The sequence below is a fragment of the Gopherus evgoodei genome, chromosome 14, assembly GCF_007399415.2.
Source record: "Gopherus evgoodei ecotype Sinaloan lineage chromosome 14, rGopEvg1_v1.p, whole genome shotgun sequence".
In the NCBI taxonomy this organism is placed as follows: domain Eukaryota; kingdom Metazoa; phylum Chordata; order Testudines; family Testudinidae; genus Gopherus; species Gopherus evgoodei.
Window position 1 is genome coordinate 26,798,425 of NC_044335.1, and position 24,729 is coordinate 26,823,153.

The 24,729-nt window shown below is 38.7% G+C and overlaps 1 protein-coding gene across 3 annotated transcripts in view; it reads left to right on the plus strand.

Annotated features, from left to right (window-relative positions):
• The window catches only part of NCOA6 (nuclear receptor coactivator 6), a 76,174-nt gene that overhangs the window by 31,451 nt on the left and 19,994 nt on the right, over positions 1–24,729 (plus strand). For 2 of the 3 annotated variants that reach the window (XM_030533511.1, XM_030533512.1), the window contains exons 7-13: positions 1,469–1,597; positions 4,734–5,549; positions 8,778–8,924; positions 9,876–10,986; positions 16,110–16,231; positions 17,594–20,545; positions 23,411–23,479. In XM_030533511.1, coding sequence (XP_030389371.1) covers positions 1,469–1,597; positions 4,734–5,549; positions 8,778–8,924; positions 9,876–10,986; positions 16,110–16,231; positions 17,594–20,545; positions 23,411–23,479 — 5,346 coding nt within the window. The remainder of the gene's footprint in view (positions 1–1,468; positions 1,598–4,733; positions 5,550–8,777; positions 8,925–9,875; positions 10,987–16,109; positions 16,232–17,593; positions 20,546–23,410; positions 23,480–24,729) is intronic. The other variant, XM_030533513.1, reaches the window with a different exon arrangement.

Below are 24,729 nucleotides of genomic sequence, written 5' to 3' on the forward strand. Positions count from 1 at the left end.
TAAAGTGTGTTTGCCACAGGCTCATGGAAGTCAGACTGATTCTCCATTCCCTTTTTTCCTTGAACCTTGTGACTTGTTTGTTTTTTGGAGGATGGGGGCCTGCCAGTGATGCTTGTGGCCCCTTTTCTTGTGTGAGGAAAAAATGAAGAATCTACCATTCCCACTACAAATCCATTCTGCAGAGAGGTTGAATAGGATAGAAGATTTCAGGAAAGAAATAACTTTGAATTAACATATTCTGATTTTAAAATAATAATTCTGTCAATGGGGAATCTGGAGGAATGAGGTTAGAATTTTTACTCCTCGGGTCCTGAGTTCTCATCCTGGTTCTGCCACCGATTTGGAGTGTAGCTTTGAGCAGGTCACTTTACCTCTTTTGCCTCTCATTTGTAACAAAGAAAATGTGTATGAATACGCCGCACGGTGTATTTTGAGAATGTACAGCTTTTTGACTGTGAAAAGTGCATTATACATTATTACTTGGTTGAATATTACCGAAAAAAAAGCTGCAAATTTTTCAAAGGTCTTCTGAGTTCAAATATTTACTTTAATTAAAGCTAATTTTTCTTTTAAGAGATAAAATAATTAATACATTTGGAATAAAGTTGTCTGTTTACCCTAGAATCTGAAGTTTTCAGGGTAAGAAATGTTTCTCACCAGAAATAAAAGGAGGACTATATATATTACTGGTTAATAGTTCAGTCACTCTAAGATTTAGGATGCCACTGTTTTTTTTTCTATTAATTCAGAACCAAAGCAATAAGTTAAGCTTAAATGTTTTATTTACATATATACATATGAAAACATGCTTTGAATTACCTTTTGGTATTTCTGAACACACTAAAGGAGGTGACCATCTTGCTGGAAAAAGTGATAAGCAAATCAAAGTCAATATGGAAGCCACATGTAAGAGACAAAATTGCCATCCTAGTAAAATATTGGCTTAACAGTCATAAAGCACCTTAAAAATTAATCAAAAGTTTATGACAGTTAAGTTTTCATCTAGAGAAATGTTGGTTCATCTAATCTATTTTTATATCATGCTCCTCTCTCTGGTAGCTAAGCATCTTGTTAGGTTTCTCATGTGAAGCTTTCATATTGCCATTGAGTCAAATATCACTTTTTTTTAGCACAGTAGATGCCACCAATAGTAAGTTCAGAAATTCCAATAGTATTTCAAAATATTCTTTGTATAAATACTTCCTTTTATTCTTAGTGAGAATTTTCTTACTTTGCAAACTTTCAGACTGATAGGCTGAGTAAAATGAGTGGAGTTTTCCTTAAGTAAGTCCAATTTGAGTCTTTTCTTGGGGAAGAATTCTTTGTTTAAAGAAATGTTTTGTTTAATTACAAATTAATAATGCTATTCTAACTTTTTTCTTTTTGAAAGCAGTCTTATCCATTGTAGGTACAGTAATGTGACCAACTGCATCTAAGATCTAACAAATAATGATTTTTAATTTTCCAGGGTTAATAAGAATGAACAATCCTACAAATGTCATGATGTCCCAAAGTGGAAATGTTTCCTCTTCTATGATGGCAAGTGGAGCTAATGCAGAGCTGCAGCCCAGGGCACCGCGACCTGCTTCACAGTCAGGTAAAAAAAACATGTACAGTAATAGCATTTATCTGTCACTATTGCTGTTATACAGACAAGGGGGGTGAGGTAATATCTTTTATTGGACCAATTTCTTTTGGGGAGAGAGACAAACTTTCAAGGTTACACAGCTTACAAAGCTCTTCTTCAGCTCTCTGTAAGCTCAAAACCTCGTCTCTCTCACCAACAGAAGTTGGTCCAATAAAAGTGATTACAACAACACTGAATACAACTATTGCTATTGACATTTTTTTTTTTTTTTTTACTGCAAAGTACTTCTGAATTCTTTTTCCTTCAGCATATAGACACATACATGAGTATACTCTGAAGGATAACACCAAAATTTGGTCCTGGGCTGTCCCCCTACTTTTCTAACAGACACCCCTCCTTGAATGATTTCTTCACTGGAAGAAAGTATTGTCATTACCTGGAAAAGTTTCTTCTAATAGTTTTAAACATTAGAAAAACCTTTAGTAACACAAATCTTGATGATCATTTTCAGAATTGTTTCTTACTGTAGTACTGTTAAAATATTTTTAGTTGCATTGGGAAAGGAAAGCTTTCCCACACTGTTGTTCCTCCTCCTCTGCCTGGAGGGGTCACCACTCAGGGTCAGAGAATAATAGTTTTTGTGTGCGGTCAATTCTTAGGGTATGTCTACACTACAAAAACACACCCGCAGAAGTGCGTCCTAGAGCCCAGTATGACAGGTTCTCCTCAGGCTGCCACTTGGAACTGGGGTAACACTGAGCCCACCTGACCCACCAGTCTGGGCTCCGTTTCACACTGTGGTGCTGTGATAAGTTGCCAAGCTCTCCTCTTTCGCCAGCATACACACAGATAGGGACAACACACCCTGCAGCTTCTCACGCAGATACTGAGATCAGCTCTGCCTGGAAAGGCTCAGCTAAGGCACCTCCCAGTTGCTAAGGCACACACTCCCCTCTGGAGTGGAAACCCAAAGTTATACCGTCTTGCACTGCACAGGAAACTGTACAGTGTAAGCTCCTAAAATTCGCTCGCTCCCTCAATGTGGAGAGAGAGATGCAACAGCTTTCTGCCCCAGGTTATAATTTCCCCACACGCTGGTTTTAGACAAAACAAAAACAAGTTTATTAACCACAAAAGATTGATTTTAAGTGATTATAAATGATAACAAACAGATCAAAGCAGATTACCTTAGTAAATAAACAAACCGCAAACTGAGCTTAACACACTAGATAGGTAGGATATGAATTAGCAAATCCTCACCCTGAGTGATAAACAGGCTGGCAGATTCTTAAGGCACAAGCTACCTTGACTTTGCAGCTTGGCTTTCCCAGCTTTTCATACACAGGCTAAAAATCCCTCTAGCCTGGGACCATCACTTCCCACAGTTCAGTCCTTTCCCCTCAGGTGTTTCCAAGTGTGTGTTTGTAGGGAGAGTGAGGTCCCATCATGATGTCATTGTCCCCCTTTTATATCTTCTTCCCACTTGCTGGAAAGCTCTTTTGCTGTGACCTGGGTCAAACAGTTCCCATTGTGTAATACTATCTTTGAGAGGTTTCTATTATACACAGTTCCTGGGTAATCCTTGTGCTTGTGTGCATTTCCTCAATAAGCTATTAACATTGGTTGGTCTTTTTTACTGTTGTACCTGAAAGGCTGCTTGTGGGTGTTTCCAGTCTCTCACAACATATTTCATTAACACATTCATAGCCAAACTTCACATACGACATAGCATATAAAATCCAATGAGACATTAATGTCTAACAAATCGAGACTTTTAGAAGGATACCTCACAAGGCCTTACATATCCTAATTAAACGACCGTGGTGAATATTGGGGTTCCAGAATGTCACACCTGGGTCTACAAACTTGGGCTTGCACTGCAGCTCTGAAAATAGCCATATTGATGTTCCTGTTGAGACTCTCTGAGACTCACCCTCCTCAGAACATCCACATGGCTATTTTTAGCACTGTAGCCTGAGCCCTGCAAGTCCAAGTGTGTAGACTCAGGCTCTGAGACTTGATGCCATGGTGTGTTGTTTTTTGGTTGTTTAATTTTTTTTTTTCCCCAAAGATCTACTGTTAGTCTCATTACTGAGACTACCAGCTAGGGTGATGGCATTTTTGTGATGTGGATCTGTCTACCTTTGTCTTTTTAGACTGTACACTCTTCAGGATAGGGGTGTTGTGTTTGGAAACATCTAATATATTTAATGCTTTGCTACTATTATCTAAATAAGATATTTAGGCATCTAAATAAATGGCCTGATTTCCGAGGTGCAGCTCCTACTAGGTTCTCCTTTCCTTGGGCTTTTGCATTAGAATCGTTACTTTTTATACACTGCCATTGGTGGGCATAATACTTCACAAAGTGGTAAGGTCCCCATGCTGACGAGCTTACATTTTGATATTGTTAATTTATTACAGATTTATATAATTATCATGAATACTATGTTGGGTAGGGCTGGGAAAAGGACGTGTAGGTTGAGGCAACTGTAAAATGAGAAGCAAATGCACCTCTTTGGGAAGTAAAATTTTTCAGTACAAGTGAACTGGAAGTTGAAGGCCTGATTTCTCTGCCTATTTTTGCCACTTCAAGTTGTGTGAGTTTAGGACTATTGAGGCACAGAAAGGTTAAGTGACTTGCTCCTTTGTAAAATAGTCATTATTCTTGCCCAGTTTTGTAAAGTGTGTCTAAAATCCTTTTGACGTAAGGCACAATGCAAAAGCAAAACATTATCACTCTTCTTTACAGAAAACATTTCCAGAGAATAGTTAATATTATCTAATTACACTGTCTTCATAATTTCTTGTTATTCCATCTTCCCTTCAGAGTTGGGAGATTTTTTTGGGTCCCATTAACTATATATAAGGCTTATATAAGAATAGGTTCTTGGAGACTACAGTACTGTATTTATACCTTTCACAATGCTTATGATTAGATTCTTAAGGTTGCCAGAAATTCCGGCTTCTTTTAATGTACTAATTATTGTATACGTTGGAAAACTGGAAAGGTGGAATGTGAATTTTTATTGGATCTCGAGTTCAGAGGAGAAAGCAAATGCAAGCAAGTAACTTACTCTTTCTTGTTTTATATCTTTGGCTGCAGTATATTATTTATTGTCACATTTGTTTGCTATTTTAATAGATTCAATGGATCCACTCTTGTCTGGACTAACTATCCAGCAGCAAAACCATCCATCTGGCTCTTTAGCACCTCAGATTCATTCAATGCAGTCAGTTCCTGTAAACAGACAAATGAACACCGCTAACTTTCAACAACTGCAGCAACAGCCGCAGCTGCAGCCACGTCCCCCCCAACAACATCAGCAGCCACAACAGGGTATTCGACCTTCATTTACCACACCAGGTCAGGTTCCAGTTCCTCCTGGTTGGAACCAGCTGCCTTCAGGAGCACTTCAGCCTCCTCCAAGCCAAGGAACAATGGGTACATTAGCAGTAAACCAGGGATGGAAAAAGGCCCCATTGCCTGGACAAATGCAGCAACAACTTCAAGCAAGGCCATCTTTAGCAACAGTCCAGACTCCCTCCCACCCTCCACCTCCATACCCTTTTGGAAGCCAGCAAGCCTCTCAGGCTCACCCAAACTTTTCTCAGATGAACAACCCTGGTCAATTTACTGCTCCGCAGATGAAGAATCTACAGGGAGGGCCCTCACGGGTTCCTACACCACTACAGCAACCCCACCTGACCAGCAAATCTCCTGCTTCTTCTCCCTCCTCCTTCCAGCAGGGATCTCCTGCATCTTCTCCAACAGTTAACCAAACACAGCAGCAGATGGGACCAAGGCCGCCTCAGAATAATGCACTTCCCCAGGGATTTCAACAGCCTGTCAGTTCTCCTGGTCGTAATCCTATGGTGCAACAGGGGAATGTACCCCCCAACTTCATGGTGATGCAGCAGCAAAACCAAGGTCCACAAGGTTTACATCCTGGCTTAGGAGGTAAGAAAATCAGACTTTTCTGTCATCAAAAATAAGTTACATTATAAAAAGACAGCTAGAACTTATATCAGATTGTTACTTCAAAAAAAAAAAAAAGTACTTTAAAAACCCTTTCCATTGACTAAGTATATAACTTATCTCAGCTTTCTCCTTCCAAATTGCTGATGTATCCCCATGACCCTCTCCTCACTTTTCTTGTTCCATGTCACCCCCTTCCTCACATTTATACTCTTTTGCTCTCTGCCTTCAAGGGTATGCTACTGTATTCATTTCTAAAATTCACACCTCCTTTGACATCACCTGGCTTGCTATCTTCTTCCTTCTCTTTTGTCTACTCATGCTGCCTCAGTTTTCTCCTCTTTAACTCTCATCTTGATCTTCTGCTTCTGTTGCATCAGTCCAGACACTACCTTAACTAGGGTCACTAAGGACCTGCTTTTGGCTAAATCCCACATCCCTGTTCTTGTTGTCTTCCACCTGTCTGTTGCCTTCAACAGCCTCATCCTAGACTTTTTCTATCTCTTTAGGTGTTTGTAGTTTTGTGCTAGACTGGATCTCATACTTTTTCTGAACTTCCTTCAGCATTTCCCTAAATGGCAGCATTCAGTTCATCATATTTGTTCCCTTCAACATTCAAGCTATTGCTAAATCCTGCTGGGTTTTTTTATTTCCAAAAACATCTATCTAACTCAATCCCTACTGCTAAAACTTTTGTCAATACTCTAGTAATCTCTTTCCATGCCTAATGCACCATTCACTGTGGCTTCCAAGGTTCTCATGTCGTACACCTCAAGTCCATCCAATAGGCTGTTTCGTGCCTTTTGCTCCAACCAAATCTCCCATCTATTTAGTCTTTGCACTTTGTATCTGATTTCCTTCTGTCAGATTCAAATTCTTCATGCTCTTGTTCATGGGCTTCTGTCTTGTAACTTCCCTCATCTCCAATACCCACAGGCAATTCTTTACCCTTTCTGATGCCTGATCCCCTCTTACCTGGAATAGCTTCTGTGATCCCACAGACTGTGGTCATCTCATTCCTTATCAGGATTCACTACTTCCAGATAGGTAGTCTTAATGTTGATCTCCACTCCTATAATCTTGTCAAATATTTCCCCTCAATTCTTAATATGTTAACTTAATAAAAACATAAAATCCTACTCTTTCTAATAACTATTTAAACATTTCACATAAAGACAACCAACTAGCAAGATATGTATATAATTTGAACTTATTTCCGGATCTTCTTCTTGTCCACGTAGAGGACATGGGTTACTGTATCCTCGCCTGGTTTAAATTGACACAGTTCTATTGATTTCAGAGGAGCCACAGTGACTTACACCTTGCTTCTTATCTCATTCCTTTGTTCATAGTTATCCCTTGCTGTATTATGTCTGAATTAAATTGTAAGCGCATCAGGGTGGGGGATAGGGATCTGTCTTTGGTTACATAGCACCATATTCTCTGTTGCTTTATAAATAATTCAGATATATGCATATATTCATTTTATTCAATATTTACTTAATTTAGCATAGTACAAACTTTAGATTAGATTTAATATGTGGCAAAAATTATGTGAGATTCTACTTTTCTGTGTTTATCTGAGTTCTGAATGATTGAACTTTAACTCCTGCTAAACTGTTAGGAGCTGACAGTCCTTCCACAGGTTATTTCAAAGAGTGTCTATTCAAGATTTGCCCCTGGGTCTCAGACTTGATCAGTAACCTTGATGTCATCAAATATTAATAATGTTATGAGTTTTTTATATATATATAAAACTTATATATGTGCCAGTGATTTATTTAAATGTGCTAGAACGTTGTTAATTTGCAAGGAACTCAGTGGGGCCAGAGTGTCAAATTGTGGTTTGGTACAGAGGCTTAAAAGAAGTGCAAGGCTCCCCCTTATGCCCCTGTGTGCCAGCTACCCACATCACAGGATGTGTAAGAGGAGGAAGTGGACTGTGCAGAGTCATTTACACCACCTCTCACTAAGGTGGGTAAGAATTATTGCAGGGACCATGTAGAGCCTTGGCTCTGTTACCCCAGTACACCAACTGGCATAGCTGTGCTGGCACACCAGCGAATGTGCGCTGTGCCAGGTATAGACTCCGCACGGTTACTCCCTCTTGGAGTAGCAGGGGAAACAGGAAGAAGTTTGCAACTTGCTGAGTTATAGTTGCCCTCCTGAGTTACACCAGGGGCAGCACAATGCTGCACTACCCCTTACACTGGGATTAGATCATGACTACAATTAGTAGAACTCACTAATTGTCACAGTTTAAAGGTTGTGTGTAACCTAGCAGAGTTACCAACCTGAAAAATAAGGCTATTAATTGTAAATAAAGTAGACACATTTATTTAGTGTATATATTTTGCTGTATGAAGTAAGACAAATGTAGCCTGATCAATGTGAGGAAAAAATTGTTAAAATAATTTGTTTAATATGGAGATCGAAGACCAAACAATTGTGAACATCTGAGTTAAATCTATCACTGCGTCTTTTTATTAGATTGTGCTTATTTTGACATATAGGAATAAATGGAAAGCAATGATGGCTAAATTACATCATCTTCTGAGGCTGGAAGTTGCATTTAACCCCCCCTCCCTGCCCTTCCCTCCAGACACACACAAATAGTGACAAAAGGTGTGTGCATGGTGCCTTATAGACAAAGTTTCTGTCCCAGGGAGTTCATAGTCAACAATAAAGACCACAAGAAATTGCCGCACACTCAGTGTGTATTATGACTGTGTATACCGGGTGTCATTAGGAAGGAAAAGACTCAATAAAAATAAGATTAGAGTACCGTAAAGCATCATGCTTTGTTTTTAGTTTTTACAAAATCTGCCCTTTTGAATGAATAATGATGTATGTAGGGAATACAACATAGGTAATCATAACTTGATTCAAGAAACAGTAGCTTCTTAACCAGGTTTTGTTAAAGCAGACAGCTGTTATGAACTGCTCAAGGTTATAAGTACACGAGCACAAACATCTTTTTTTTCAGCAACTCAGTTACTATAGTTTTGTGTTTAATCTTAAGTAACATTGCCTTTTTGGAAATTCCTAAACTGAAGATGAGCAAGAACTGAGCTGCTAGAATATTTTGATTTTCACTGGTTCCTGTTTGTTGCCGCCTGTCCTTGCTACCTTGATGGGAAGAGCTACTCTGTCAGTCTGCACTTGTGTAACCAAATTACAGAAACTAATAAATAAATGTTTTGTTTTAAGGAATGCCCAAGCGCCTCCCACCTGGCTTCCCTGGAGGGCAAACTAATCAAAACTTTATGCAAAGTCAGGTGCCTTCAACAGCACCAGGTACACCTGTGAGCAGTGGAGCCCCTCAGCTACAAACAAGTCAAAATGTGCAACATACAGGTCCGTGTCAAGTTTATTTTCTCCTGTATTCCTCAACATTTGTTTGCTTGTCTTAATATTCTGTAATTAACTTTTACTCCTGTAATGTAGGCAGCTTTGTACAGCAAAAATGTTCTGCTCTTGCCAATTTCATATAATTTCTGCTAGCTGGGGCTAGGAATACTGCAGAGGCAGCATGCTTAGCTTCCAGGATGAGAGCAAGCACAGGAAGTTCCTCATTTCTCAAACAACCCTATCTGCCATTGCTCAGAGTGGTGTTGCTTCTGGGCTCCAGAAGTAACTGCATCCAGCCTTCTATGTCTGAAAAGAAGATTGTTCCTCAACACTGGGTCTCTGAGTGTAGAAATAGTAAAAGAGAAGATCTGTAAGGGATGTCCTCCCCACAAGAAGAGTCTTGGGTCAAGTTTAAAACAACATGTAGTATCTTTGTCTTGGAAGAAATATAATCTCGCATAGTCTCTAGTAAAACTTTTCATCTTCCAATAAACTTTTAAAGCTACTCCTGTTTAGAGACTGTCACATTTTTGTCTCTTTTGATTACAAGAAATTTCCTTTTTAATGCTTCAGTCACTTGCCAAATATAGTCCTCTAGGGCAACTTCTCTTCTCAGTTCTGCAAGCTCTGATAACGTCATCTTGTCAGTATTCCCCATATGTTGCTGTCTTTGTTATATAGCTTCAAGATTTGAAGCTTGTTTATGTAGGAACAAACACACTTTTACTGGATTAGATTAAGTCCTACCCCTTTTCACTTCCATATGACTATCTGCTATAGTGTCAAATGTTGTGGCAGAAATTTGTGAATGTGTTGACAAATATTTTAAATCACTGGTAAAATAAAATAAATGATAAAGTAACTAAACTGGTGGGTTTCTCTTTTAACTAAGTTATTTGTTTGTCTAATGCCAGTGCAATTTTTAATGTTTAATTTTAAATTTTCATATTTTGCAAGGCGGTCAAGGATCTGGCCCTCCTCAAAATCAGATGCAGGTACCACATGGCCCACCAAATATGATGCAGACCAGTTTAATGGGACTTCATGGAAATATAAACAACCAGCAGGCTGGTGCTAGTGGAGTTTCACAAGTTAATATGGGCAACATGCAGGGACAGCCTCAGCAAGGACCACAGTCTCAGCTTATGGGAATGCATCAGCAAATTGTATCCTCCCAAGCACAAATGGTGAACATTCAGGGTCAAGGATCTCTAAACCCTCAAAACCAGATGATACTTTCTCGAGCCCAGCTTATGCCGCAAGGCCAAATGATGGTAACACCCCAAAACCAAAATCTTGGTCCTTCACCACAAAGGATGACTCCACCCAAGCAAATGATTCCCCAGCAGGGCCACCAGATGATGGCAACACACAATCAAATGATGGGACCTCAAGGCCCGGTTTTGCTACAGCAAAACTCAGTGATGGAACAGATGATGACCAATCAGATGCAAGGCAATAAACAATCATTTAATAATCAAAACCAATCTAATGTTATGACGGGGCCAGCTCAAATAATGCGAGGACCAACCCCAAATATGCAAGGAAACATGGTGCAGTTCACTATGGCACAGCAAGGCCCTGTAAATGGCAATCCTTCTCAGGTTATGGGAATTCAAGGACAGGTTTTAAGACCCACAGTACCTGGCCCCCACATGTCTCAGCAACATGGGGACTCTGCTACTACAACAAACAGTGATGTAAACTTGACACAGATGTTACCTGAAGTTCCCATACAGCAGCCAAATATGGTACCTTCCCACTTGCAGTCAATGCAAGGAAGCAACAATAATTCGGGAAGTCATTTTACTGGACATGGGTTACCTTTTAATGCCTCTTTTAGTGGACCACCAAATGGGAATCAGATTTCTTGTGGACAAAATCCTGGTTTTCCAGTCAATAAAGATGTCACTCTAACAAGTCCACTGTTGGTAAACTTGCTACAAAGTGATATATCTGCAGGACATTTTGGTGTGAACAACAAACAGAACAATCAGAATGCCAATAAACCCAAAAAGAAAAAGCCTCCAAGGAAGAAGAAAAATAATCAGCAAATAGAACAAACTAAGTAAGTTTAACATTTGTCTTGCTGAAAACAAGAGAACATGTATGTAGCCCAGAATTTTGCATGTTGCAGCAAAAGTATTTTTGAAGAAAGATTAAATGATAAAGCAATGGTAGTTCTGCCATTGCAGCTCTGCCTCATTCAGGGTGGAAGGGTAGGGAATTAAACTACAAAAATTTAACTGCCTTACCCATGAGCCCATCCTTTCTTTTCCTACAATTCCTTGGTTCATTAACTACATGCTTTCCAACTTCATTAACAAATGAAGCAGGGGTCCTACAGACAACACTCTCTTTCACTACACAACCCTAATTTATCCCCAGAACAAGTTCATCATGTGCAATGAATGAGGCAGGGGTCCTGTGGAAAGGATATTATATGACTGTGTAATTTAAGGCTGCGTCATAATGCATATGCACAAGGGGGACAAATCAAGGCTGCAGAAGCAATCTTAATTTTGGCATTTCTTAATCGCTGACCTTGCAATGTATCTTTTTAATGTATTTTGTGTATGTATGTTCGTACAGTGTCTCAAACTCCTTGTGAACTCTTCAAAACACTAATCCTCGAGAACCAAAGCAACTGAAGTGTTACAACAAAAGCGGCTTATAGTGGAATTAAATGCACCAAGTATAGTATCGTATCCCAGTATCAAAGAGCATTCTCACAATCTTCTGAAATGTCTGAATCTTTCCACATTCTGTAGAAAGAATCACACTTTCAGTTAATATAATGACATTCTGGAAAAGGATCCAATTTATTTGTTGCAAATAATTGTTTTCCCTTTTATCAGAATGTTTCGCTTTTATCCAGCACCTGGCGTCCAAAGATTTCCAAGTGTTTTACAAACAGTAGTTAATTATTACTTGCTATAGGAGAGGAATTTGTTGGTATCACTTCAGCCACCACTGAGATAAAACACAGCAGCTGTTTAACAGCACCCAGTAGCACTTACGGCAATTTAAAATAACAGAAGCTTTAGTTGCCTGTCTTGTTTCCCACACCAACAATAAAATAATAATTCAGAAGAGAACAAAAAAGTGACACGTTTTCTGAAAAGTAAAGTTGTTAATAACATTACTTTAAAGAAACCCAGTGTAAATATTTTGTTTTCATCAATTGCCACCTTGATGGTCACTGGGCTTCATTATGAACCTAGAAGACATCAATATATGGATTTGTAAAGCTGTCCTCTAGAATTACAATGTCACATAAAGCTGTTTGTTCTCTTGATAGCCTTCTAAATAGGGATGAAAAATTCTACTTGCACCTTGTTTGTATTAACCAGTGGCAGTGGCAGTGATTATTACTAGCTTTAGATTTGTTTTACTACTGTACTGTATTTTTTTTTGCAGTAGTGCTTTGATAGCATTGCTTGGCTTTTACAAAGTACAATTCCATAACCTTTATACAACATAGAATTTTTATTCTAAATTTTGTTCAGCTTAGTATTGAGCAGTCAGTAGTATTGTAAGAATATGGCTATATTAGGATGTTGCTGTACTCCTTTTTTATTCCAAACTTTTGCCTTGCTGTCCTTCAGCATAGTCTCTCTGATAGCTAAAACAAGTTTGTTCTCTCTTTCTGCCCTTCCTTTCCATCTAGCTACTTGGAGCTACTAAGAGAAGCTTTATCTTTGTTTGTCTTGAAATCAGTGCTTTCCGTGATTGCCTAAAATTTTTTACTCTTAACTTACTTGGCTTGTATTAACTCCTTATGCATCAAGAACAAGAAGGATTTCTTTGCAGAAAGTTTTTCTTTAAGAGCTGCAGAACAGTTTCCATTCAAGCCATAGGGAAGAATTTAGAGCAGTGAACTTTGACTAAAAACAGTACTAGTGTGATCTGCACTTCTTTATTTTTATATATGTATATATAAAGTTACCATTGCACCTAAGGAACTTCATCATGTACCAGGACATTAATATTAATGTTTTAATTTAATTTTAATTTAATTTAATTTTAATATTTTAAAATTTAAAGGACCTTGTGGTCCCAGATGCCATACAGACACAGAACAAAAAGGTGGTCCTTAAAAAGGTTTTCATGTCTCCTTTTTCTTTTGGAAATTACACTTGTATTAATTCAGTGGCCAAAAGTTATAATAGTTATTGGTATGTGAACTGAAACCATATTAAGAGTATGAAAATAGTTTGTCCAACATGCAGTTTTGAAGATAAGTTCATGAGTGAGCAGAACACTTGAATGAAGATTTATTCTAACAGAAATATTTGACCTGCAACCGTAAGAGCTCATTGTAGGAGGGTGTCGGGGAGTAGCGGGAGGAAAAAAGGACCACTTCATAGGACAACTACATAGCTCAGCTATGAGAAATTTTGCTCATTAGTGCAAACTTTTTAAACACGCTTAGTATTACTAAATATAAGTTTTTAATTAGACATTTGCCTTACAACTCCATGTATGTTCCCCTGTGTAGGGATAGTGCACATCAAAGGCACCAACAGGATGTAAACAATAATGCACTATGTAAATCTGCACCCAAGGCTTGCCCTAAGATTTGTAGAACTCTGTTTGAGGCAAGTTCTGTGGAGATGACACCTGCAATAATATAGTATACATTGGTGAGAAGGATTTAGCAGCTATGAGGTAATGGAGTGATCAGCACTGCTCGGCAGAAGGGCATTTAGGAGGATTTTGTCATTTGATAAAGGGTCAGAGTGCTTTTAACTGGAAGGTGGAAGGGAACAATCCTGGTTACACTCAAGGTGATGGGTGTGGGGAGGTCATGGCTTCCCAGAATGCACGGAAAACCAAAGATTTTTACCACAACCGAATGCTGCAAATGTGAGCCCTCCTGCAAAAGGGTGGGTCACTTTAGAGCCATGTGTATGCTGGATGCCTAGGGGCTGTTGCTGCTTGTGTCTGTCCTCTGATCTTACTTTTGCATGTCTTAATTCAACTTTTTTTTTTAATTGCTGTATGTATATTTCAGTAGTGCCTACTGAGCCAAAGTGAGAGTGGAGCAGTGTGGTCTAGTGGATAGAGGACTGGGCTTGGGAGATCGGGGATCTGTTCCAAGCTCTGCCACTGGCCTGCTGAGTGATCATGGTCAAATCGCTTCACCTCACTGTCTGTTTTCCCCTTTATAAAATTGGGGTAATTATGAAAGAGCTAAAAATACCAAGTGCTTTGAGCTCTGCTGATGAAAAGCACTGGATAACAGCTGGATTTTATTATTATTTATTATATTCTTTCTCCTTATGCAGGGGTACTCCCTGCCTTTTGTTTCTCAAAATAGGATTTTTGAAATTAAAGGTTGTGTTTGAGCTGAAACTCTGTAGTTAGTGAAGGGTTTGCATATTCGGAAACTTTAGGTTCAGCTTTTTGGATTTGTCATAATCTGTTACTGGTTGTTTTTAAATCCAAATGAGTGTGAGTGACATTCAAATAACCAATATTTCATTCTGCCTCTCTAGTTACATACAGAAGTACTGACGTGGATGGTAATCATTTGTTTCTTTGGCCTAATCTGCACTTAAAATTTAGGTCAACATAGCTACAGAGCACTGGGATGTGCCAAATCCACTCCCCTAAGCTCTGTAACTTTTCTGACCCAGCCGCTGGAGTAGATGCAGATAGATTGACAGAATAAGGCTTCTGTCAACCTAGCTACTCTCGCTCAGGGTGGTGGTGTTCCTACAGTGACCAAAAACCCCTTCTGTCACTGTAGGCTGTGTCTACACTACAGGGTTATGTCAGCATACCTTTGGTGTCGTAGCTGTGACACTGTAGTTCCCATAATGCATACATGGCCTTAGTGTGCATAGTGAACTTTAGCCATATACATTATTTAAGGTTCAAATAAGTTATTAGTCATTGCTATACACAGAGCAAACGAAAATCTTAGCTGTGTGTTTGTAAAGCTCTCCACAACATACTTTGTAGATCAGCAGTTGTCTGATGATCTTTAGGAACTGACTTACAAACAGGGTTATTTGGTTGGGTTTAAGGCTCTTTCTTGCATAGAGATGCCATGTTGCTTTTCTTACCTACTATAATTCAAAAATTTAACATTTCTGGTTAGCTACCTAAGTGTAGACATTTATGAGAGTGTTATACCTGCCAAAATTATGAATAGCAAAATAACCAATTTAACAAATGGTACATTGCATTATATACCATTATACTAGCTCTAATTGCTGCCATCACAGTCTCTACCTTGCAAGCTCCCTACATTTCTCCCTGGCACTAGGGTTAGTTGCTGAGGAAGGGAATGGATTCCACTGACATTCACTTCCAGTTCAGATTATTGGGGGAGTAGGGGGAGGGCAGGGAACCTCTTCACCACTGTACCGCCTCCCCTGTTTTGCTGAAGTGATCTCACTTTAATTTTAACTTGGAGCTTTCAGGTAGTTAAGGTTCTCCTCATCTTAGATGTATATGTGTAGCTGTCAAGCTTCAGCTGCCATCTCTGCCCTAGCTTTCTCACAGATAGGTGGTAATGACAGTGAACACCCTCTGGGTATGTTTGATTTCCACAGAATTGACTGTTTTCTGTATCAGGAAAAGGCTATTTTCAATGTCTGTGAAAGGAATAGATACAGTGGCCAAACTGACTATTTTGGTACTGCTTCTGCAGAGTTTAAACATGTATAACTGAGTTCCTGGTGACTAAGTTGCAGAGCCTCTGTATCCACTATTCACAGATCTCTGCATTCTGGATAAATAGCCTCTGAAGTCTAGTATCTCAATTAGTTTTTTCTGGAATCTTGATAGAGGACTGTGAGATATGGAACTAGTCTGTTATGAGTATAATATGGGAAATTAACTCTTCTAGCAACAATAGTAACACTATAGCTGTCACTGTGTTGTTAGAGAACTATTCAAGCAATCTGGGGACATGGGTTCTGTTTTTCTCTACCCCTGTTTCTGAGTGTGATCTTGGGCATGTCATTTAACCTGTGTGTGTCTGTCTACCTATCTGTGAAATGGGAATGCCTACCCACTTGAGTAAAGCACTTCAAGATCTATGAATGAAAAGTACCACATAAATGCTGAGGATTATTTATTTTTCAATCTTAAATAATTCAGGAAAATTTAGAACAAAATTTGGCACTGGCTCTGGAACCGCTGAATGTTCATTAATTACTATTATTTCTGTGTAAGTTCTTCAGAAACACGTCCAGCTGGCCTGGAGGAGACTGATCAGCCACCGTTGCCTGGAGAGCAAGGAATAAATTTAGACAACACTGGCCCCAAACTTTCAGATTTCACAAACAGACCACCAGGTGATGATAAGTTCTTAACATGATTATATAATGTAGTAAACAAGTATGATACAGTCTTTTTTTTGACAATGGGAATATTATATGTGGGGATATATATTGTTTCTTAACAGACATCAGACATTAGCAAATAATTGGTGCTTGTTGTCTAAATGTTTTGTTTTATTTAAAGCTTTAAGCTGTATTTGAACACTTATTGCCAAATTCTGCTCTGCATTATACCTGGAAGTATCCTATTGAATTCAATAGGATAATACAGGGATAACGTTTTAACCTGTGAAATTTACTATAAGTGTTTGGCCAATATTCACTTTGCTTTCATGTTTCTGTCAGTGAAACTTGGATTTGTATTTGATTTGGAAATCCATTTTGGACTTGCTTTTATTATTTTACCTGTTTTTTTTCTTGGTGCTTGTATTTTTAAGTCTTTGGCTTATTGGTCTTATTGGGCATAGAGTCAGAGATAACATTTGTCTTTAAAGACTGACTTCTTTACCTAAAAGTAGAAGTTTTTGTCTATTTTATTGCTTATTTTTGAAAGATGATATTGATGGAGACATACTTGCTCACTGTCTTTTTTTTTTTTAGAAAAGATCTAATTGTTAACATTTGGGCCCATAGTACATCAAATTGATATGTTATGTATTTCTTAAATAATGTCATGGAGAAACTAGGAGTAGAAGTAAAAGACCTAATTAGATTTATCCTCCCTGCTTACAGAATAGCGACCGCAGCTAGAGGATATTTCAGATGTTAAACCATAATGGCCATTAGGACCAGCGCACCATTTTTGCTGTTTGGCTATGTGATATGGTGTGGGGTTTTGCAATGTACCCCTGAAGCTGTCAAATTTCAGTCACGAGTTTGCTCTTCAGAGTCCCATAGTTGCTGTTATTTTTTTTCCCATTTCAAAGACATATGTAAATATAGGCTATGTTCAACTCTGCCCTTGTCAGTGAAAACGTAGCTATAAAAGCCACTGCAGAGACTTATTCTTCAGATGAAGTAGACCCAGAATGGTAGCCACTGATTTCTGTAATAAAAATTACATGCCTCCTGCAATTCAAGGTCCTGGAAGTCAGCGGTATTTTAAATGAAGCATTATATATAAGCCCCTTCAAGGCACATGTGGGTTTTTTGTTGGTTTGTGTTAAATCTTTTCCCTCAGTAAAATGGTTCTTGCCTGGGGGGTGGTAACCCAGAAGTGTGTAGCAACTTGTAGATATTAGTTAAAGAAAACACTGTCATGTTACACTGATACAGAAGAAACATTATTTATCTGTTGGAGCTGGTCATACAAATACTGTTTTTTCTGACGTTACTAAGAATGAATAACTTATAGGGTTTTTTTGTGTCTGTTTTTAGGTTATCCGTCTCAGCCAGTTGAACAAAGGCCTCTTCAGCAGATGCCACCTCAACTTATGCAACATGCACAGCAGCAGCAGCCGCCACCGCCACCACCACCACCACCCCAGGCACAGCCACAGACTCAGCAGCAACAGCAACAAATGATGATGATGCTTATGATGCAACAGGATCCTAAATCAGTCAGGCTTCCTGTGCCACATGGTGTTCACCCACCTAGGGGCCCTTTAAATCCAGATACTCAAAGAATGCCAATGCAGCAGAGTGGTAACATGTCAGTAATGGTTAGTTTACAAGGTCCTGGATCAGTACCTCCATCTCCTGATAAGCAAAGAATTTCTTTGCCAGGCAATCCTCCTCTGGGGAATAGTGCAAGAAAGATGGTTTACCAAGATAATGTACAGAATCCTTCCAGTTCACCACTGGGAGAAGTTGCATCAGTACCCTCTCTCCCAGAAGGAAATGGAGCTGATGGGCCACCAGCATCAGGGGCTCAAAATAATATGACCTCTCATTTAGTAGTTTCACAAACTCAGTTAATGATGACAGGGCCAAAACCAGGACCTTCTCCACTTTCAACTTCCCAAGGTGCAAGTCCTCAACAGCAATCTAATTCTTTACCTGGCTCTCATACACACCATTTCCCAAATGTTGCCACCCCATCTCAAACTTCAAGGCCTAAAACCCCAAACAGAGCAAGCCCAAGGCCATACTATCCTCAGACTCCTAATAATCGTCCACCTAGCACAGAACCTTCAGAAATAAGCTTATCTCCAGAGAGACTTAATGCTTCTATTGCGGGTCTCTTTCCTCCCCAAATTAATATTCCTTTGCCTCCAAGGCCTAATCTTAACAGAGGATTTGATCAACAGGGTCTTAATCCAACTACCTTGAAGGCCATTGGACAAGCCCCATCAAATCTCACAATTAACAATCAGTCTGGTTTTGCTGCTCCACAGTCTCACAAGATGGATACTGTTGTTGTCAATTCAGGAAAGCAGGCCAACACTGGAGGAACAAAGCGAGCAAGTCCAAGCAATAGCAGAAGGTCCAGTCCTGGATCTAGTAGGAAAACCACACCAAGTCCTGGCAGACAAAATTCAAAAGCAGCTAAATTAGCATTGCCGACTCCGCAGAACCCATCACTTTTGCAAAACATGGAATTACAAAGAAATATGGTAGTTGGTCCAAGTTCTTTGCCAACACCTGTGACAACAAGTTTTCCAAATAGCAACATGCTGAATACTCAGAATCCAGCAATTTCTGTATCTGTTATGACTGGTATTCCTGAAGATAGCAAAGAGAGCCTTAATGTTTCTCAAGACAATGAATGCCAAAGTACACAGGTTGTCCTGGGTAACAAAGACCAGCCTAATATTGAACTAAAAGGCCTTCCTAGCCAAGAAATCAAAATGTTGGTACCTGAAGAGCAACCAAAAAAAGATGAGCCATCTTTAGATACCAACAAGCTTCCCAGCTTGGAGGAAAATAAGACTATGAGAGAGGCACCAACTTCCTTAAGTCAACTTCTTGATAATTCTGGAGCTCCCAATGTAACCATTAAACCTCCTGGGCTCACCAGTCTTGAATTACCATCAATGGTAACCTCTGGCGAGGAGCTAAAGAAGATAGCTGTTGTTCCTCCACTACAGGATTCCTCTTCAAGCAAAGAACCTTCTAGTTCCTTAAGCATGCCTCAAAATAATGAAGCCTGTTCAACTCAAGTGCACCAAGAACTAGGAGAGATGAATTTAAATGTTACACAGAATGTCCCTCCAGTAATACAAAGACCTGTTAGCTCCTCCTCCATTTCCACTTCTTTACCACCCAATCAGATAACAGTTTTTGTAACTTCAAACCCCATTACATCTTCTGCTAATACATCAACACCATTACCATCTCATTTACAGCCTACATTAGTCTCTACTGTTGTCACAATGCCCAATGTAGGTAACAAAGTTATGGTTTCTGAGGGACAATCAGCAGTTCAGTCTAATTCCCGGCCTCAGTTCATTACACCAGTTTTTATAAACTCATCTTCAATCATTCAGGTTATGAAAGGATCACAGCCAAGTACAATTCCAACTGCACCATTGACCTCTAACTCTAATTTAATGCCTCAGTCAGTTGCAGTTGTTGGTCCTCTGCACATACCACAGAACATAAAGTTTTCATCAGGGCCTGCTCCTCCTAACAATCCTGTCCCTAGTATACCAACAAGCAGGTCACTGGTTCTTAATCCACTGGCAGCTCCTATTCAACTTCCTTCTCCCCCCTCAATGGCATCTTCAAATGTTCTTCCACATCCTCATGTTCAACAAGTCAAAGATTTTAACCCAGAGGAGTCCAGTTCTCAAGCTAGTGTATCAGCTGATCAGTGCTCTGTAACGGCGACACAGTCTGGAGCTGTGGTTACATCTCTTCTAACAAGTAGTCCGGGATCTTCTGGAAACAGGCGAAGTCCAGTTTCATCCGGTAAGGGAAAGGGAAAAGTGGACAAGATTGGTCAATTTTTGCTGACCAAAGCATGTAAAAAAGTTACAGGCTCCCTTGAAAAAGGGGAGGAACAACATTCTTTGGATGGAGAAGTTGAAGGCCAGGGGCTAGAAATATCAGTCCCTAATAGTCTGGGAACAGAGCAATTACCTGTAGAGCTAGACAATAGAACTGTGACACCTCCAGCACTCAGTCTTCTAAGACAGAGCACTTCTGGGCCTGGGAATTTGAGTGTTAGCACGGCTGCTACTGTTTCTGCTTCTGTATCTCCAAGCTTATCAAGCAACACTCCTCCCATGAACGTACTGTCGGTAGTAACCACTCCTATAATCTCAGAGCTTGCACCCACCGCTCCAAGCACTAATAGTAACCGTGGTGGTTTACCAGATGAGCAAATTGGGATTGGCTTAGTGGAGGAAAAAGGAGGAGCACATCAGGAATTGCCACAGAATATAGGTACGTACTCTGTGTGCACTGTTATTCTCCCACCACCTCTTACAATTATGAGCCAGAAATTCAGCTGATATATGGAGCTTTAGGAATCTGCATTTGCAATTAGCATAAAACCCAGACAGTTCAACAGAGGATAATATAACTCAGTTGCTGCTCCTAGAGCATTGTTTTTATAGCATCTGAATGGTATAACTGTGCTTGTAACATTACACTGAAAATAGCTTATTTTTATTTTAAAAAGTGTTTCTTGTTCCCACATTTAACTCAATTCTTACATAAGAGAATTGCTGTCGGTCAGCTCTTAGAACAGAAACAAAAAGCGTCTTCATAAAAATTGTGATTTCAGTTCAGTTTTATGAGAGTCTGAGTGTATTAAGAGGCTGCATAATTTTTTCTACTGGCTGAGCTTGTAAAAATATTCCCAATTTTTAAATAATTTTATTATGTGAAATTCATATTTTTTTTGCCGCCTGCAGTAGATCTGAAAGATCTATTTGTGTTCAAAATACAAGTTTACTTGCTCAAAACCATTTCTTCCCCATAATCCTGTTATGAAGCAAAATACTTGGCATGCGATTTCAAGTGCGGTATGCTCTGATGTTATAATGCATGAGTAATTTCACTTAAAGATCAAAAATAGGGAGAAAAGTTGTATTTGAACACATGTAAAGATGATAAAAGGTCTACGTACAATTTCTGTTGTTCAGTCTCTTGTGACCTCTAATTTCACCAGTTCTCCAACCAGGAAAATTCTGTATGAATTGGAAATATTCTTGCCAGAGAATGCAAGTTTGTTTTTTGTATTATGTTTAGAGTGATTTTTCTTTCAAATTAATATATGAAGTGTAACTTTTGTCTCAACGGATTAAATGTGGGTAAGAAAACTTAACAGTGAGCATGAGCACAAGGTCCCTATTCTAAAAATTTTAACCCTTTCTGGAAACTATTAATTACCATCAATGTGCAGCAACTTTTTTAATATTCTCTTTTTTCACTTAAAAAGAGTGAGTTTAAATATCCACATTTCAGAGACACAAAACAGCGAGATGTAATTATGAGTAAATGTCATGTGAGTACAAAAAGTATCTTGATGTCTAATCTAGGTTTTTTGGTCACTATTACTATTCAAGTAGCTGAACAGGTTTTAAGATGACCCAGTTAATTTTTGCTGTCATTTTTATAGTCCCCCTGAAAATGGAATGGAAATAAAATAGCTTCTGAAGTAAATTCTTGGAAGCATTTCCCATTAGTGCTGTATATCATGAAATTTGGACACCAGAGTTGAAATACTGACACCATTGACTGGGAATTTTTCCATAGATGTGAATGGGGCCACAATTTCACCTGAAGTATTATTGATAGCTGTATCAGATAATTAGATGTCTTAACATTATTCCACAGTGGGGGGGAAAAGCTGTTAACAAAAATTAGTTATGACCATCTTCCTCTAAAACATTGATGTCAAACAATGTTGTGTTACTTTCCAAGTGACTTTGCTGCTGCTCCTTTTATTCAGTATGTGAAATAAATACCGAGAAGAGTAATGGGAACTGACGTGTAATCTAGTTACAGAGAGAGGAGCTTTCATTGGAAGCATAAAATATAATATGGTAGAGTGACCTTGTTAGTTCGTGGGAATATAACCCCTGGAATTATGTAGGTTTTATTTCAAGAGTACAAAATAGATAGTTGTTCTAATGTTTGCAGCAAGCTGCAGTTCCACACCTGAAAACTCCATGTCTCACTGAAAAGAAACAGGAACCCCCATCCTCTCCCCCCATCCCCAAACACCATTTTTTTTTTAAACATCTGAAGGCCATGTAACCTTTTCCAGCCCAGCTGGTTATGTAACATAGGCAGTAGTTACAAACCCATAACATAGTGTTGTAACATTTAACTTTGAAATACTAAAAGGTCTGATGATTGCTGCAGCAGTTCCACACCAGAGGTGCTGATATTTTAAAAGTGAAAGCAAAAGCCTTTTTATATGCAAAGAAGCTGTGTTCAAGATTATCTTTATCCTGCAGCTTGAGTTCACCAGCTTGTAAAGCAGAGGTAGATAGTTGCATATTCTATGCTGCTTTAGATTTTGGCAGTGGGATCAGCCACTGAAGGAAGATCACCAAATTTCAGTTAGACTTGCCATGCAGTTAAAGGAAGAACTGAGTTTTCATTTTTATCTCAAAATGTATGTATAATTTTATGGCTGTAAAGTTATATAATCAGTTGTTTAAGTCGGACCTAACAGTTTTGGGTTTATTTTCTTTTTGAATTTAGTATCCTTTTTTTCTAACAAGGCTGTTTTACCCTGCTTATTTTTAACTTAAAAGTGTATAAAGAATATTAAGTCAGGTCTTCATTGGTTTTTCTGGAGATCTTCTTGAGAATCTCTGCAATGTATTTTGAACTCTTGCAATTTAATTGAAAGGGTAAGAGTGTTTAACATTAATGGACATCCTTTCTCCCAAATGTTCATTAGGCATTGGAGTCATATTATTGTTAAAACCAAAGAAAGACCAGAATTAAAAAAAAAAAAAAAGAAATGAAAATCCCTTAACTTTTTCAGTCCTTTCTCTCATGTGATATCTAATTTCACCAATTCTCCAACCAACCAAACTGTATATGGATTGGAGAAATCCAATTTTTTTAATGCAAAAAACAAGCAGAAATTTTTTTTCCTCCTTGGTTTTCCTACCACCGCCCCTCCCCTCGCACTTCCCTCCCCAAAAAGAAAAGTCTTAGATGCAATCAGTCTTAGGTTACCATATTGCTGTGTAGGCTGGGCTGATCGTGCAAGGCAAAAAATCCTGTAATTGCTTTTGAAAGAAAAGTGAATCAGTGCTGACTTTTCTTTCCCTTTTATCTTAGCATCTTCACAACATTTAACCCAGAAGGAAACTCCAGCTGCAACACCAGAAAGTGCTGTTCAAAGAACAGGTAATTTTTACTGTGGAAATCAGCATACAGCTATTCGTTATATATGCAACTTTGCATTATTTTGCATTTTGGGGAAGCAGTTGTCTTTTGTTGATTGTACACACTGTCCTTACTGAAACAATTTTGATACTGTTATTCATTGAAACAGTTATTTCATAAATTTATGGGAATGATCAGCATAACAGGTTGGATGGCTCCTGCTGTTTAAACATTTTGCCCTGCATGCCTTAATTTTAATGTATGTGAGCAGACTGTTGTTTTTTAAAATGTAGGTTGAAATTTTCAAAGTAGTGATAGGGATTTAGACACATTTTCCACTTATTTTAATGGTGGTATATTTAACTCTCCCAACTCAGCCATCAACTTTAAGGGATGGATTTTCCAAAGAACTCAGTTCTCCCATTTAGATACCTAGATGATTTTCAGAGGTGTTAAATGGGAGCTTCTGGGTGCTGAAGACCTTTGAAATCCATTTAGGTGCCTAAATGGGAAACTGAGTGCTCTTGAAAAACTGTCTACATCATTAGAGGCCTAAATATATGCTGCAGGGTACTTGATCCCTTTTGAAATTCTGGCCCTAAACTCTAATTTTCTTTTCTACTAGGTTGGTTTTTTTTTTTTTTTTTTTTTTTTTTTTAAGTGAACCTATAGCAGTGTTTGCACTGATCCATTTTTCTTGCTGCCTTTGGGAAGAGCTATTTGCTATCATCTAAGATAATAGACATATTAAATTCTGTTTATAAAACCAAACAAATCTTGCTGAGGCCTTAATCCTAAAAACACACACACGTTGAGTAGCCCCACTGTCGTTGATGGGACCATTAATATATGTACAGTTCAGTGCGTGTGTGTTTGCAGGGTTGAGGCCTTAGTGTGATTGGAAATGGAACTTGAAGAAAAGACTGCACTGACTTGTTCAGAAATATCCATTTAAATAAAAGAAAACAATTACAGGCAGGCATGCTTTTGGGGTTATGTTCTGCTCATCAAGCTGGGGGGATGTGGGTGTCACAGGAAGTTCACATGAAGAAACTGCTATTCTGATTTTTACTATGGAATATTATCCTTGCTGATAGAATTCTGCATGGAAGGAAAATTTCTAGTAATTTCAGAATTCAGTCTCTTGCTCTAGATTAGCATATTCAGTCTGTTTTACTTTTCTGTTGTTGTGGGTAAGACAAGAATATAAATCCAATGGTTTGATAAGCCAACTCTCCTTATTTCTTAGTGATTTTTTTAAAAATTCTTTT